Consider the following 18349-nt stretch of genomic DNA (forward strand, 5'->3'; position numbering starts at 1 on the left):
GGCCTACTACAGTAGGATCCTGAGTAGACCAGAGAGGAACTACTGTTTAACATGGAGGGAACTCCTTGCTATAGTAAAGAATCTGACATATTTCCATCCTTACCTTTATGGTGCCAGGTTTACCATCAGGACAGAACATGCTGCATTACGCTGGTTAAGATCATTAAAGATCCCAGAGAGGCAACTGGCATGTTGGATCGGGAAGATAGACCAGTATAATTAAGATATTGAATACAAAGAAGGAAAATCTCATGGAAATGACTGCAGACATTGTTGCAAAAGAGAGGTTGAACTAACCAGGTGTCATCAAGCTGAAGTCAAAGTGACTGAAGAAGTTGAGGATGGTGAAGTGGAACCAAGTATAGTTATTAAAACAGAGCAGGAGAAATATCAAGATTTGAAGCCAATAATTGATTTTCTAAAAGCAAGTGTTTTGCGCCCTGCTTGGGAGAAGGTGTCTAGCTTAAGCCCTGTGACAAAGAACCATTGGGCACAATGGGACCAGTTGAAGCTTGAAGATGGTATTCTTCTCCGAAGATGGGAAAGTGACGACCTGGCAAACGGTCATACCGAGAAAGTTACGGAAGTTGTTCTGCGTCAATCCCGTGATAGTTTAACAGGAAGACATCTCGGAGTTAAAAAGACTTTGAGTCACCAACGACAGAGATTTTACTGGATAGGTATGAGGCAAGATGTGAAAGAATGGTACAGGACCTGCAGTACATGTTGTGCTAAAAGGGGACCCAAGCATAAGGGGTCTGCTCCAATGAAGTTATATCAAGTTGGTGCACCAATGGAAAGAGTAGCCATTGACATTGCTGGTCCTTTGCTCCAAACTCGTGCTGGAAACAAGTACATTTGTGTTGTGATGGATTATTTCACCAAGTGGCCTGAGACATATGCAATACCAAATCAGGAAGCTACAACTGTAGCTTCAGCTATTGGTGATTTCTTCTTCAGGTTTGGTATGCCATACGAACTACATTCAGATCAAGGCCGTAACTTTGAATCAGCTGTGTTCCATGAATGCTGCAAATTGTTTGACATACGAAAGACCAGGAAAACGTTACTTCACCCACAGTCTAATGGGATGGTAGAAAAGTACAATTGGACACTGGGACAGTAATTGGCAAAGTTTTCTAATAGTCGCCAAGATGACTGGGGTGTCTTACTCACTCCACTGTTGATGGCCTATAGAACAGCAGAGCACGAAGCCACTGGATACACTTCAGCAAAGTTGATGTTTGGTCGGGAATTTCGGTTGCCAGTGGATCTGATAACAGAATGCCTACCTTACGAAGAATTGCCTGAAAATGTGTCAAAGTTCGTGAAAATGTTATCTGAAAGGATGGATGATATTCACCATCAAGTGCGTTCAAACTTGAAAACGTCTGCTCATTCCATGAAGCTATGTTATGATAAGAGATCTACTGAAGTCAGCTTTGTACCAGGAGACAAGTTGTGGTTGTTTTATCCTAGGAAGACCAAAGGGAACTCTCCTAAGTTGTCTTCTCCGTGGGAAGGCCCATATGACATAGTGGATCGTCTCTCAGACGTGACTTTCCGAATAAAATGTGGTCTGTGAGGTAAGCCAAAGGTGGCGCATGCCAACAGGCTTTGGCGTTATCATGGTCCATGACAATTCAGTTGGAACAAAGTGAACAGTGGAACAAATCACGCTGCTGAAGAAGTGTCACCTGAAAAAGACACTGTCGAAGAAGAAACTCTACCCGGTTTTGAGAAGGGAAACAGTGAAGCCTTTGATGAAGTTACTACCACTGATGTGACTGTTACCGATAATAGGACATTTCCTGATGGAGCAGATGAATCCCACGTGAAGCAGAAGCCAACGAGACAGAGACCAGTATGGAAGAATATACGTCCCGTAACATTAAGAGACTTTGGTGAATTTTAATTTTGTGTTTGTAAATTCTGTACATTTAATTAAGTTATTGTTAATTATCTATTGGTTTAATGTAAGTGGCTATTGTTTGGGATGAACAATACTAAGGAAGGAGCAGTGTTACGACAGCAGTAGTCACATGACTCTGGTAACACGTCATGGGTTTCTAGAAGGATCATGACTGTTCCCAACAACTCTAGTCTTTTCTACATATCCTCTATTTTAGTATATAAGCCAGCAAATAAAGTAACGGCATAGATAATTGCAGACAGGCAGAGAGAGAGATGGATAATTGAGTCAAATGCAGTAGTGAACGTAAGTAAAGTGCGTGAATCGTTGTGAATTATAGCATGTGTTAAGTTAGAGCGACTGTGGAAATTAAGTGTATTGCAAAGTTGTATTGAGAAAGAATAAACTAGTTTTCTGTAAGAAAGGACTTGTATCGCGAAAGTTTCATCCGAAAGAAATTATACGGGAAATTAACAAATGACCAGAGATGTAACAGTATGTTATAAAAATTGTTAAGTGTATTACAAAGTTTGTATCAAGAAAGAATAAACTAGTTTTAATCAATAAAGAATTTGTATCGCTGAAGTTTCTCGGAAAGAATTTCTATGGGAAATTAACAAACAAGCAGATGTTCCTTTGTTAATCTCTTGGAGATAATGTCTGTTCTACCATGGGAAGATTATTGTTGTAATATTGCATGTTGTGCAAGGATGTAGACAGCTGAGTTCTCAATGTTGGCAGGTGATATCTCAAAGTTATGGCCTCATCTATATTTGAATTAGAATGACAATCACGTTGGTAGCTCTAATCATTCTGGATAAATATATCATTTCTTCTGAAATATGGAATGTTGGATTTATTCAGTCTGGTGCATGGATTCAGCCTGATAAGTTGAATATAGAAGGCCTAGTAAAAATTATACCATCCCATGTAAGTAAAAGCAAAAACACAAACACACTGTATTTGAGTTAAGTCTGTCTTAATAAAGATTGTTCATTTCGTATTTCACTTTGTGCTAGTCCCTTAATTTCATCCATTCTCAAGACTCAGTCACTGAAAGATGTAGCATTATTTCATAATAAGTTTTTTGGCCAAATCTCCTGTTATACCATCCTGTTGCTTTAAAGTTAACTCAATTTTACCTGAATATAGCACAAATGTAAAGGTTTTAACATTACATTTTGTGCAGTTTAAATCATTTTGTTCTGTGTATATGATTTTGTTTCATAAAAAAAATCATATTGTTGAATGCATTTTATCGTTGGGTGGGTTCATTTGGATTATTGGTAAAATTAATGCAATGTCCAGTCCAACTAACAATCACAAATAAATTTTATTTGATCAATAACGTTCACTGCAGGTTATTTTCACTGGTAGGCCTAACTTCACAAATAACATTTTAACAGGAATCCAGAGACTAATGGTACACTCGCCTAACTTACTTATAAACTTATTTGCAGAATTTACTCGCTAATCGATTCATAGCAAAAACAAAAACACGCTGACTAATTCACTCACTAGATTAGTAGCTGAATCACCGATGAATAGATTTCTGCTGCCTAACTCACTAATTGACAAGAACTAGTTAAATCATTAACTAACTCACTCAATCTGGTTTTATATAAGATTTCATTTTCTATGTATTAAAGGAAGCTTCCAGATTCTACAGATACCTTAACATTTCTAGATGTTGCATAATCATGATGTCACAACAAACTCTCTTTAGAAAACAATCCTAATACACAAATAAAATAGTACATTAAACTGTCCATTAATCAAGTCTTTTAGTGGTTTTCTTTTCCAAGGGTTATGGTATGCAGATACCTAAGTAGGTAGTTGAGCAACTCCACTGGTGGCTCTTCAGCGGGTTGACTTTCCAATAGCAAATTATTCTCAGAAATTACCCATTTTCTCACCACTGTACTTCCAGAAATTATCTTGATGGATAACCTTTGGCTTTGACCATCTAGTCTTCTGAATTCTGTAAACCACGTCATTCATTCTCTTAAGTACAACATGTGGTTCTTTCCAGCAACTGTTTAACTTTCGGGTTTGTTCTCTCTCTCTTGCAGCAGGGATTTCACAATCATACTATGCCACATCGATGAATTTCAGTCTTATTAGCCATAAAATCACAGCAGCTTTTATTTTTTTATCAAAAGTGATTTAAGTTTTTCCAGATAAAGTCATTTAGTACATTGATGGTGTTCTTTAGTCTCTTTTTTGCATATTCTGTGTAAGACTCTGCTGAATGACAATCATTTAGATGTGAGTACAGTTAATCCATATGACATTTTAAGTTCTCTTCCAAATATTAATGATGATGTTGTGTTGCCTGCAGCTTCATGTACTGCTGTTCAATAACTCATAAGAAGCAGCGGAAAATCTTGATCTCGCATTTTCTGATGCTTATCCACATAAATGGCTAACTGATTTAAAAGTATGTGATTATACCTTCACATCATGCCATTGGAAGATGGATGAAGGGCTGTTGCTCAGTCTCCTTGATTCCAAGGACCTGACACGTTTCTGCAAACCAGGCAAATTCAAAGCTCCTAATTTCAAAATGGTTATTGCAAATTTGAAATAATTAAGCTTTTAGTTAATTTACATTGCAGTTATTAAACTGTTTCACAATATTTTCAAATCTGTTAACATTGGCATTGTTTGTGAAATTATTTGAACTACTTTGTTAACTGATAGACAAAATAAACGAGCAAAAATAGTCAAATTACACATCCAAGAATCTTTAGTTATTCGTTTTATCCAGTTCATCTTAAAATAGGCTACTTAGCAATTATTCATAACTGGATTTATTTAGGGAACCATAACATTTTCAAACATGCTACTTTTAAGTTTTAGCATTACTTTGAAACTTTTAAAGACATATTTTTGTGATGAATGTATGTAACGTTGAAGTTCTGTTTCTTTTATTAAATAGTCATAACATTTAGTACCTTGCTGTGTTAAAGCACTGCCTTAACTGTCTCCACGTTCACACCTGCGCAGACCTGGGTTTTTCACTAAGCACAGTCAGAACTTTCGACAGAGTTTGGCGGCAGTAAAGTATGTGTTACAACAATGAGCAAGTCAAGTATATTTCCTGATTTGATGTGACTAACAGTTTGATGTCTATCATAAAACCGGGACACTTTTTGTGTCCTAAGAACACTTCTCGCTACACTAGGACAAACTACCAAAATACAGGACTGTCCAGGCAAAACCGGGACGTTCGTCATCTTAGTCATGGAGTACAAGAAATACAAGTGATAATGAAGTGTTGTCGAGTGAACACAAAAGAAACTGCCCCCCCCCCCCAGTGGCACAGCTGTATGTCTGCGGACTTACAACGCTAGAATCCGGGTTTCGATACCCGTGGTGGGCAGAGCACAGATAGCCCATTGTGTAGCTTTGTGCTTAATTACAAACAAACATACGACAAAAGAAAAGCTCATAAAAGCTCATCTGCTTCGGATTCAAATCAGTACAATTTAATGACAGAACTAGAAACTACTATTGAAAAACAAAAAGGTGATAAATGGAAAAGACAAGAAAATAGCAGCTTTAAGACAAGAATATACTTGTTGCAGAAAGAAAGAAGAAGGATTCGAACACTGAACGGCGGGGGAAGGTACCAATGTTTCAAAGACCCAGCAAAAAGATACGGAAACTGATAAAAATTGCCTACATCGTTCAGTTATCTAATATTTCGTTTAAACTACGTATTTAAAAACTAAGTAGTTTCATATGATATCACTATGCAAATCATAACAAAATGCTAGATGTGATGTTTAAAAGATACGTGATTTAAATTTTACGATATGAGATGTTTGAAATCGATAGATGCATGGTTCTGTTACGTCTCCGTGTGTTAATTAATTTTCCGTAACTTCGTTCCGACGAAACTTTAGCGACACAAGTCCTTACTTAATAAAACTGGTTTATTCTTTCCGAATATAACTTTACGATACACTTAATTTCAACAATCGCGCTAAAACAAACGCTATAACAACGAACGTGCTCAACTTCAATAATACTCTCTGACTGCAGATCAATTTCTCACTGTCTCCACACACACTCATCCCGTCACGTTGTGACCATCTTATATATACCAGACTACCCTATATGTAGTAAATGCTAGGGCATTCACGAAGGAACAAGATAGTTCTAGAAACGTGGCGTGACACTAGTCACGTGACCTCGCTGACGCAACAATATATTTGGCTGCTTCTCTTATTTTACTTATTGTTTCATTTTGTTGTGTTTGAACGTTTGTGTGTTCTTCATTCACAATATAGAATTTTACTCTTCAAGAATTTAAACAGTTACCGCCATGAGCGCTGCACGTCCGTCCATCCTCACACTTGGTGCAAGCGAAGTGGCCAGGCAAGACGTCATTTTCCATCAGCCATCTACCTTGTTATGTTTGAGCCTCGTGTTCACATGACTTCTTAGTCACGTGCACCAAGCCATGAAATACTCAACCTTCTGTAATTTGGGTTATTTCCATGTTGCGTTGGTAGAGTGAAAGCTCTCCCGGTACAGTAAAACCAAGCTTACGCATCACGTAAATAATTTTCGTCTACTCCGGTATACTTCTGGAAACGGTAATACTAAACGATATTACCAAGTTACTAATACTGTGCTCAAATTTTTAGGTGTTATGTAAATTGGCGTTAATTAATTGTGATTTCATCGATGTTTCGCTTTCATTTACAAACAAAATCTCTCTCTCTCTCTGTATATATATATATATATATGTATATAATTTTTAATGTTAATAAATATACGTACGATAGGGTAGACATGATTCACCCAAGACCTATTCCTAATTGATTAAACAGAGAGTACTTGCATTTACAAGTTACATAAATTATAAAGAAATAATAATGTCCAATGTTATAAATCCTATAACTTCACTAAGGAATATCTTATACTTATAGTGACTTTATGATGATAAAGTATTTTAAATAATGTTGTGTATATCGTGTAACTATAATTTATAAACAAAAATAAATGAATAATATAGTTTGTTTATTTTTAAACAGACTATAGAGTACTAAACAGTAAACTGCTGCTGTGGAGGAAAGTTATTTGTATTGGTAATTCAAGCTTTTCAGGGAGGCTTGTGACTGTGGATAATTATTTTCATAAAGTTCGTGGCCTGTATGAAACTATTTTGAATTCAGCTAAGATGACACCAACACCAGCAGAATTTAAGGACCAACATACTGAAAAAACGCATGGTGTTCCGTTTCTAAGGAAATGTTGGCAAGATCATGGACAAAAAGGTACGAAATTAATTTTTTATACATTTTTATTTATTGAATCCTTATCACTTTCGTATTGTTTTTACTTTACTCACAACTGAAACTGTGAAAGAAACATTTTAAAGTTAAACATATTTATATTGTGACGTGTAGATCTAATATTGTAAATATGTTTAAAATATATGATTAGGTTTGATAAGAATGCTATCATTGTTTTATTTCAGTTGTGTTTTGTTTTAAAAACGTCAGTTTTGAACACAAAAATGTGACTTAAGCCTACAGTCAAAAATAGAAGCATATATATATGTCGTGTATTATTTTAAAGAAATTACAAGTTAGATCAGTATAGGAATGCAGTTTTACAAATGTTATGATGATTATTGAACAATAACTTAAAGCTCTGTACATCTTGTATAGCCAGCATAACCTAATTGAAGTTTTGACATCTGAAAGTATATTTTCTCCTTTATTAGTTTATAACTTTTCTTAGCTTTAATACACTTAATTCTAAATTTTAAAAAACTGCTAGTACCGGTTAAGTGTAATATGAGCTATATGGCATTATTAGATATATGAGTAAAATTTACCTGAATGTTAGGAATAAGATTACTTTATTAAAGTTTTTATATACTTATGTATTTCACTTAATTACCATAAAGATTTTAGCATTTGATTGGTACTACATTATATTCCTGTAGTCTAGTCTTTAGCTCTTAGTTATGTCTCCAGATAATGCAAAGAAAACTGCTTGCTGGATTAAGAAGACATTGAAAAACTAGAGAGCATTATGTTAGTACTTTAACTGATTAAGTAGAGGCTTGAGCCCAGTTACCTGAATGACCTTCTGTCACTTATTCTTATATAAAGCCTAAATCTGATAGAAAAAAAAAAGTTCTGTTACTTGTATAGATTATGTGCCAATGAATGCTGACACCGATAGAAAATAATACCTAATTATCATTATAAATTGTATTATATATTTTATCACATTATGTACATTTCAAGCTATTTATATGTAAATCCAGCAATTTAACTTTAAACTGGAGTGTCCTTTCATGTTTTTAGTATGTTTTATTCTTTGAGCTGTCAAAAAAGTGATTTATTGCATTTTTGTTTTGTTTTATGGCTTAAAAGCAACTAATTGTGAAAGTTTTTATCACAGTATCTATTCAGTTTAGTGGCTTGTATAATTGATTGAATCTGTTGTGAGGCTTAAAGTTGTCAGTGTTAAGTAGTAATGTTTATAAAGTTATCCTAATGAGCTATTTGATAAACAATTGTAGTGAGAATGAATAATACTGTTCCATCAGTAGAACAGCAGTTACAATTTTGATGGAATTAATATGATTGAAAACTAGAATTTGCAAATACAAATAAACATTTATTTGTAGTTAGTTATAGAGGTACCACTTAAATCTAAATAAAATAACAAAAGTAATTAAACTGAAGAATAAATTTTAACATTTTCTTGCTATTTTTACAGTTAAAACATTTTTTTATTTTCATCAAATAATTCATGTCATAAATGTTATTCAAATGAAATAATGCATTCATTATGGAAAATCTGTCATTTTTTGGTAAGTGAGGCTGGTGTTGACATTTTGCTCTTCACACAAACATGTATTTTAATTTATACTTACTGATAAAATTTTGACCTTGAAATTTTCCATTAGTAGAATGGAAGATTTCCATGTTCCAATCACCAGTAATGGAGGGATTAAAAATTTTCCAATTGGAGAATTTCAGCTACATGCATTGCAAGAAAAATATAAGTTATTATTTAGGTGTATAAACGTCTTGGGAAGCATTTTTCATTTCACCTGTTTAAACATTTGACAATATTTTGGGTGCTAATATTCATGCACATGTATTTGTAAAAACTTTTTTCAGGTTTTCCTTTTTTTTCTCAACAAGCAAACATATCCCCAATTTTATTTTGAATTGCATTAAATAAAAACAAATTGTATGCACAGAATCTATGTAAAGCATTTACTCATGCATATTTTGTATCATATGTAAAAGTTGAAAACATATTGGCAAATTTCAATAATTTGCCTACATCTTCAAAACATGTATATCAGCAGTTCATTATTTAAAAATGTGTGTAAAATTACTATAGCAATATCAATAAAACATACATTAAGCTTTACTCAAAGGTTTTGTTTTGATACTTTATTTGGGTAATATAAAGATGTTCAACTTTATGTGCAAATTAATCTTGGGTATTTTGTAGGCTTAAGCAAAATTAGTGTAAAAAAAAGATAGGAGCAGCTGATTACAATTTAATTTGAAAACTTTTCCATTGATGACCAATTTCAGTAAACTCAATATAGTATCAAGTGTTCTATTACTACATGCATTTCATTTGATTTAATGAAATTTGATTTTTATAATGTAAATTTAATTGTGTTAATGCAATTGGTATAGATATAACATTAAATTTAAGGAAAAGGGACCTGTTGGCCCATCTAAGCTGTCCCATTCACTACACTAAAGTTAAAAAAAAAAAACTCAAAGTCAGCTCTTATCATTCAAATATTTGTCAAGCTTTCTCTTAAATTAACTGCGTCCATCACATTTGAAGGTAACCTGTTTCAAAGGCCAACCATACTGTTAGAAAAATAAAACTGTTTTAATTGGATATTACTTTCTGATGTCTTACTTTCTCAGAGGGCTGGCTGTTGTGGATCACAGAGGTGACTTTTTAATCGAGTCACTCCTTGGCTCTGGTCTGGCGAGAGCTTTGCTCTCTCACTTTGTGCACCTGCAGACTTCCAAAGTGCTTTTCCTGTTTTTCTCCACACCCAATCTCCCATCACCCATCCAAATTCCATGCATCTTTGGTACCTGTAGGAGGCTGTATATTATTTTTCAGTCTATGAGTGGCATGAAACAGATTCCTACTCCACCCTTGGATTTTATTCCCATTTTTTTGTTTCGAGGGAAGACAGTCTATCATAAAACTGTCATCCTTTAACCAATTTCTTGGTTCTAGATGGATGGTTTTCTCACTTTGAAGTTGGTTTATTTTATCAGGTTTAGGATAACCAAGTTCAGTGATTCAGATGCATTTCTATACAGCCTGATTATCCAACCACCTGCCATTTCCTCTAGTTTGTCCACAACAGTTGGGGTTTTCATTTCTGGGTCCTTTCCTTTGAATTGCTTTTGGCCCTGTATGTTTTGAAATGGGTCCTGAGAGTGTTTGCATTGAGGATGCATTTGTTTGGCCTATATTTATATGACTGTATGGATGACTGGCTCCTTCTTGCCCCATCTAAATAAGCATCCTCAACTGTGAACTCCCTTCTCCTTAGGGAGTCATCATCTTTTGGATTGGCTAGGTAAGCTCTCCAAGTTTGTGTTGACCCCCAACCAGTACTTGATTCACTTGGAAGTCTTGTTGACCTCATTTGCAGCTCAGTCTTCTCCTTTATGTGCTTCACACATATAGCTTTTGGTTCCCAAAGTCATCTTATCCTTCCTTTCTTGCGTGAGAGGTTCTTTATCCTTTTGGGACTTACTTCTCTCACTTCCCTTACTCCTCTTGGACGTGCCTTTGTATATTCACTTCAGTTGACTTTGGCCAAACACTAGCATGTGTAGAAATCCATTATCTTTTCTTGTATAACCCTCCTTCTCTTCACCCTTTACTTTTGTGGTGGCTCAGTTGGCCTAATGTGACCCCATGCATTCCTTTTCCCAACACATTTGATTTTTTGCTGTTATATCCTTCCCATATAGTGGTCTATACATATTCTGGTGTTTTAGTGAATTTCATCTCACTTTGGGAATACTCTCTATCGCACTATTGTGTCTTTCCTCACTATTAAATTTCCACTTTCCTGGTCACCAATCCAGAACTGCAGCTCTGGCTGTGGATACTCAATCCTTTGACCACTTTTCCCTATACCATCTTTCTTTAATGTTTTAAATGACAAATTTTCTTCTTGCTTGAGGTAGATGTTGCTCTGATATTTTGGCCTTGTATATCACCCCCCCCCCCTTTAATATGAGAAGAGAATGATTTTATTCTCAAATAGGTTCTCCCCCCCCCAAAAAAAAAAACCTTGGGCTGTCTGGGAGAGTGATTGCATGTTTTCTTCAATCCTTCCCTTTTTCCTGTTAGAGAAATTTGTTCTGATGTCATTCATATTGCCATCTTTCTTTGAAGTCAACATTGTCTTCTCTTATTGTTTGATTCCTCTTCCTCTTGTTACTTATCTCCTTTCACTTTGACTGATTGGATTAATTGACTCCTCTGGCTCGTGTTTTCTTCTATGGGTAATGACACTTTTGCCATTTTATGACACCTTCCATCAAGTTCTTCATCTAACAGCTTCTTTTGTCTCTAACCATTGACATCCCCTGGATGGGATCTTGTACGTTGTAGACAACCACTGACATCTTTGTGTCACATTACTCACACCATATTGCAGTTTCAACTGCTTATCATTTTCATTACCCTCCTGTCACAGTTCTCCAATCTTCATAGAGGCTCTAAGCGGTGAGTTGTTTACTATTCTATTTCTTTTTTCAACTCCCTCATCTACCATATTAATTCTTTATATCTATATTCCTATACGGTACTCTCCCTTTGCTCACAAAATTAGCTTTTCTCATTTTGTGCTGCCCTCTATATGCAAACTTTTTTTTAGAAATGCACGCCGCAAGCCTTCATCCTCCATCTGTTGGAATCCAAAGTTCCAACAGGTCTCTCATTCAAGTCATCAACCATCACCTTTCCACCAGTAGGAGAGCACCACTATCATGTGGCGCATATTTCTTCCTCTAATTGACACTACCAAACTATCACTTCCTATTTGGCAGCTGTCGAGTTCAGACATTCTTTTTCACATTGTTCAGTTAACTTGAAGTAGTTTATTTTTTCACTTTTTTATATTTTTCTTAACTTTAGTTACTACACTTCACAGTTGTGGAGTTAATATTTTAATATAGCATTACTTCCTTGTGTTTCCCGCTTATGAATTCCAAAGTTACAGTCACCACCTCGGGTACTTTGCCAGCGTCTGATGCCGTATTCTCAGCCACAGGCGCGGGTGATCCATTGGGAAATATATCGTAACTCATTCGCCAGGAGATTGAGCCTACTTTGGCCCCACATCCTGATCGTGTGCCCCCCCGAAGTTTGCCACGTCTTCCTCTTTATTATCTGATGACTCAATTTGTCCATCATTGGTCTTTTCAGACTTAATATCTCAGGTATGTTTTGTCTCGTACACCTGTTTCCTGTTCAGGTACCTTTCTTCCCTTCGCCTTCTGTCAGAGGCTCTTCACAGGAACCCTGAGAGGTTTTCACCTGAAATACTCTCCAACCTTACTTCTGTGTTGGCTCATCTGTCGTCTTCAGCTCTTGCACTTTAAACGGGGTTTGTTTGTCATTGGGTGTGATGCGGTTTTGGTGCAGACCAGTCCCCAGGCTCCTTATCTGAGGGACCTCCGCATGCCACCGTTTGTGCAGTGTTATGTGTTTGACTCGCACAACAGGCTATTGTACCAGCTCCACCAGGATCACGGGGGGTTTCCTCCCACCTGTTTGTGGTTCCCAAGAAGAACGGGTACTGGTGTCCTGTAATCGATTTATCCCATTTCAATCAGTATCTTCACACTCCTCGCTTTACCATGGAGACATACTTTTCTCTTTGGTGGGCATTTTCTCCAGGTTTTTGAATGACCAAGGTGGAAATTTCCAATTCTTACCTACACATTCCAGTGGTGGATAATTCCCATCCATATCTTTGTTTGTTCATTGGAGGGTTGTGTACCATTTTTGCACTTTACCTTTCGGACTAGCCTCAGCACCACACGTGTTTTGTCATGTGGTCCTCCATGACCCCTCTCTTTCCCCTGGGTAGGGCCCATATGCAGGTTCTTCAATGGGTCCTTCACGATCAATGGAACCTCACACAGGATCCCTTGGATACTTCTCTATCCCTTCCCTCATCCCTTGTAGATGATCTCCATTGCAAGTTGAACAGGGACCACACGTCGGCGGGGGTTCCACTTCCTCCTCTGTTCACAGATGCATCCCTTCATTGCTGGGGTGCCTGGATGAATTATCAGGAAGTTTCAGGTTATTGGTCTGTAGAGAAGAGTTCTCTTCACATCAATGGTCTTTAATTCCTGGCTGTTCTGTGGGCTTTGGATCACTTTCCTTCTCTAGCCAGCTGCAAGCTGGTTATGATCCATTCCCACAATCCACTATTGTGGCTTATATCAATCACCAGATCCCTATGTTTTTGCACTATGGATCTTCCTTATTGGGCTTACACACACATCACATTTGTTTGATGGCGTGTCATGTACCGGGTGCTTTCAATCTGATAGCCAATCATCTTTCCCAACCATATTGCATTTATCCCATGGAGTAGTCCATGGATCCTGCCATTTTTTGGTGGCTCTATCTGCATCTCGGTATACCCTATGTTGATGCCTTTTCCATCACCCTCAATCACAAATTACCTCGGTTTTGGTCCCCAGTTCCCCATCCTAGAGCCTTGGCTGTCAATGCCTTCAGCTAGGATTGGTCTCATCTGTTCCTTTATGTTTACCCCCATCCATTTACTTCATTGGGTGGTCTCCCACATCATGCTACTCTATACATGGTCCATTTGATTGCTCCTTACTGGCCTGCTCAACTTGGTTTCCTTGGTTGCTCCAACTGCAACTTCTTCCCATCCATCAACTCCAGTCACCAGTGCTCCATGTTGTGCCATCTGTCCTCCATCTTCACATGAGTAGTTCCAGTTTCTCTCACAGAGTAGCTTCACATTTAGCCTGTTCCATTCGCCCTTCTTCTTTGGCCATCTATCAATGCAAATGGAGCATTTATCACTCCTGGACATTGACTCAGAGTTTCCAGACCTATCACCCAATGATTGCCTATTTCTCTGAGTTTCTCATGTGGCTCTTTGAGAGGGGTTGTTTGGGGTTTTGGGTGGCATTATCTCATACGTTCCATTTTCCTGCTTCTGTAGGGTTTTTGCTTCCCCTGTCCTTTCCATGTTGGTTTGTTTCTTCCAGCTTTATCAGCCACTGAGGTGTACATTGCTTCTGGACTGGGATATTCATGTTCTTAAGTATGCATATATAAAATATGCACACACTCACACACAAAACAACAGTTCTGATGCGGTACTTTCCTCTTCTCACAAGATTAGCTATTCTCATTCATTGCTGCCCCTTATATGTGAACTTTTTTCTTTATACATGCCACAAGCCTTCTGCTCCCACCTATTGGAATCAAGTGATTCCAATGTGTCTCTCATGCAAATTATCATGCATCACCTCTCCACCAGTAGGAGCATAGTACACTCATGTGATGCATGTGACTCCCTCTATGCGCCTCTACCAAACTATCACTTCTCATTTGGCAACTCTTCTACTGGGACATCTTTCTTTTTTGTCTTGCTTTCAGTTTGAGCTATAATTATTTCTTGAAGTGGTTATAATTTTTTAACACCCAGTTTTCTAATTGTAGTCACCTTCACTGTTGTTGACTGTTGAAGCATGAATTCTGAAGTCAGTGTCACCACTTAGAGTATCTCAATTTTGACAGGTGCTTTATTACAGGCTTCAGGTGCAGGCGACCCAACAAGAAATTGATTTACATTTATTTGCAGGGAGATTGAACATTACATGGGTCAATCTCTATCTCCAGACATTGACCCACTTCCTTCTGAACCTTCTGGGTTGGAATGCTCTCTTATCATGGGCCCGTTTATGTGCATTTTATCTCTGGGATTTAAGTATGGCTCTGTTTTTATGGTGCTTTGTCTCTGATATTGTTCCGGAGTCTTTGGAATCTCGGGTGGCATCAGTCCAACAACAGTATACCCTTTCCCATCTAGTAGTCTGTTTGTCTCGGTCGGAACCAAGTGTGGCACCAATTCCAGTCTCCTGTTCTTCCTCTTCCCAACCCTTACCCGTCCCTCCTTCTCTAGGTGCCACAGCTCATCATTTTTCTCAACAACACACAATATATTTCCAATAGTTCTAGTTACTACCTGGTGGGAGCTTGTCTTGCAGCCTTTCTTCATTAATGATGTTTGGGTTCTTCAAATTTTGTCAGAAGGATTTTTGATCACATTTCTTGCTACACCTCCCTTGTCCAATGTATCTGTTTCCTTCCCTTCATGGGATTCCATTGTTTATCAGAATCTATCAGAGGTGGTGCAGGACTTACACACTCAATAGGTTATCGAACCTGTTACGTATCATTCACTGGGGTATTACTCCTGTCTACTTGTTGTTCCCAAGAAAACCAAGAACTGGAGGCCTGTCATCAATTTCTCCTGCCTCAGTCACTTTATCTCGCCCATTTCACCATGGAGTCCTATCTCACCCTCTGGTGGGCAGTTTTTTCCAGGTTTATAGATGACCAAGATGGATATTCATTCCGATAATTCAAATGTGGTGAGATATATTAATCACCAAGGTGGCACCTGATTGAGATCCTTCTGTTTTCATACATTGGATCTCCTCTATTGGGCTCACATGCACCACATCTGCTTAATTGTGTGTCTAGTCCTGGGTTGGGTGCTTTCAATCTAGTGGCAGATCATCTTTCCCGCAATGACGAAATTTATCCGACAGAGTGGTCCCTCTATCCTCTCGTTTTCTGGTGGCTTTGCAATCGGTGGGGTTTTCCTCAAAATGATGCATTTTCCATTACTCTGAATCACACGTTACCACTATTTTAGTCCCCGGTACCTCATCCACAGGCTTTGGCTATTGATGCCTTCAGCCAAGATTGGTCACACAAATTCCAATATGTTTATCCTCCTATCTGATTCTTTTTTCTTCATTGGGTGGTTTCCCTAATCCATGCCACTGGCTCAACTGTGGCTTCCTCATTTGCACCAACTCCAATTATTCCCTCCTGTACTACTTCCCTTATTCCCCTACATCCTTCCTCAACCCTAGTCACCAGTTCTACATATTGCAGTTCACGTCCTCCATCTTCATGCCTGGCTTTTGTCCAGTTCTTGGCGAGGAGATCTGGTTTCTCCCATCGTATAGCTTTCCATTTGGCTGAGTCAAAACGCCCTTCTTCTGTGGCAGTATATCAGTGGAAGTGAAAAGTCTTTCACATGTGGTCCCATGCTTGGGGATTTCCAGTTTCTCACATGTCGTTTTGATCGGCTGGGGGTGGGGGTCTTTGGTCTCCTCAGTTTCAGGTTATAAGGCAGCCTTGTCACCAAATACTTTTCGTCTTTCCCATTACCGTAGAGTTTTTGCTTCACCCATCCTTACCATTTTAAGCTGTTTCTTCCAGATTCATCTTTCTCTCTGATGACCTATTCTTCCAGACTGGGATATTAATATGGTCCTCCATTCCCTTACTTTACCTCCATTCGAACCTCTTTCCTTGAAGTGTATTTCCCTCTGTCGTCAACTGTCTGACTTGTTTGCCATCAACATTACATGCACACTTTACCACCATACCTATCTTCTCCTTTATCTGGATTGTACCTTCCTCCCGAAAACCTTGGCAACTTGAGAGGGTAATTCCTCTTTTTTGTCTATTTCCCTTCCCTCTGTTTCTCATATCTACCCTTGTCCTGATCCAAATAGACTTCTATGTTCGGTGTGTGCCTTTCTTTGCTATGTTGCCTGCATGGCTTCCTTCTGTGGTTCCGTTTCTCAACTCTTTATCCTGTGGCAGTCGTCTTCGTATAGAGATCTGTCCCCTTCTATCCTCACCAGTTGGGTTTGTCATTTGATACAGTTGGCATATTCCTCCTTGTACCCTCCCAACTGGAATTTGTAACTTCTAATCAAATCCAACACCTCACCTTTTCCCTCGTTTTTAGTCTTCGTCGGTCTTTGGAGGAAATCCTGCAATCGGGCAAGTGGACCACCCCTAACATGTTCATCTCCCAATATTTACATCATACCGTGGTTTCAGATTTCTCAGGTTTTTGCCTTCCACCTGTGACTGTTCAAATTGTGATGTGACTCTAAGACTGGGTAAGTCTCTCTTAATGCTTTATTTTATTTCAGGGGCACATCCTTCATACAGTCCTTACATGGATCCTGCTTTGTGGCGAGTGGTGCCTGACCAGGTATCCTTTAATCCTGTACCCCTTTACTGCACATGACACAAGGTTTTAGTGTCTGACATTCAAAATTTTATTAAATTACATTATGTTTATGTTATACTAATTAGAATAGCATAAAATCTTAGCTATTAATCCATATTTTAATAGTATACAAGTTTTAAGTTCTTAATTCTACAAGGCAATATTTAAAAAAATCCTGAATTTCCACTAGTGTGACCCACGTGCCACATTTTGTCTTAGTGTGCCATCATCCCTATTTTATCCATAACCCATCAAAAATGTACGATTTTAAACATAAATTACTCTCTATAAAATCATTATCGGTTACAGAGCTATCGATTAGAAAATCAGACCCCTCCTGCCACACCCACCTGTCACAACCTCTCTTTCACAATTCATTTATAGTTCTCTCTTATCTTTCATTATGTATTACCTATAACCAAAAGAAAGTCAAGGTTTTAATCTATCAAATGACGTATTGTATAACATTGTATTCTGAAGAGAATATTTTCAATTGCACTTAGAGTACAAGATTCGTTCCCATGAGAAAGTTAACGACTAGCTTGGATGAATTTGTAACAGCTCTTATTGCACAGTAAGAAAGCCAGGAAAAATTTGAGAGATAAGTGAATCTGTCTACTTTTTGCATGTTACTAGTCTGTATTCTTTGGTGCATTATTTAATTAAATAAAAATTATTATGTGCATTACTATATATAGTATAAAAAAAATTAGGGTTAACTCGCTTTGAAACTCGAGAGCAAGAAAAAAGAAGATTGTTTTTCATATTTATTCTTTATTTATTATTATAAAAATAACTGAAATCTAAAAATATGGATCTTTTTAAGTTATTTAAAACTAGATTAGGTAAAATAAGTAATAATAATAATTAAAATGGTTTATGAGGCACACACGCGAGCAGCTCGTGGGTAATGTAATTCGATAGTGTAACGTGAGCTGCATGATCCCAGAGTGGTTTACAACTTATATTGGCACGGATAGTACTAGTAGTCAGACATGGTTCAAAGGGCAATAAAACAATAAAATTTTATTAGAAATAGATGTATAATGTTACAAACTTAG

The 18349-nt window shown here is 37.4% G+C and overlaps 1 protein-coding gene across 1 annotated transcript in view; it reads left to right on the forward strand.

The window, feature by feature from the left end:
• Positions 1 to 6272: 6272 nt before the first annotated feature.
• LOC106460055 (methionine synthase-like) overlaps positions 6273 to 18349 on the forward strand; it is a 69107-nt gene continuing 57030 nt past the window's right edge. The window contains exons 1-2 of the mRNA XM_022386670.1: positions 6273 to 6519; positions 6961 to 7203. Coding sequence (XP_022242378.1) covers positions 7107 to 7203 — 97 coding nt within the window. The 5' untranslated portion in view covers positions 6273 to 6519; positions 6961 to 7106. The remainder of the gene's footprint in view (positions 6520 to 6960; positions 7204 to 18349) is intronic.

This window comes from Limulus polyphemus, unplaced genomic scaffold (assembly GCF_000517525.1).
Source record: "Limulus polyphemus unplaced genomic scaffold, Limulus_polyphemus-2.1.2 Scaffold699, whole genome shotgun sequence".
Lineage (NCBI taxonomy): Eukaryota > Metazoa > Arthropoda > Merostomata > Xiphosura > Limulidae > Limulus > Limulus polyphemus.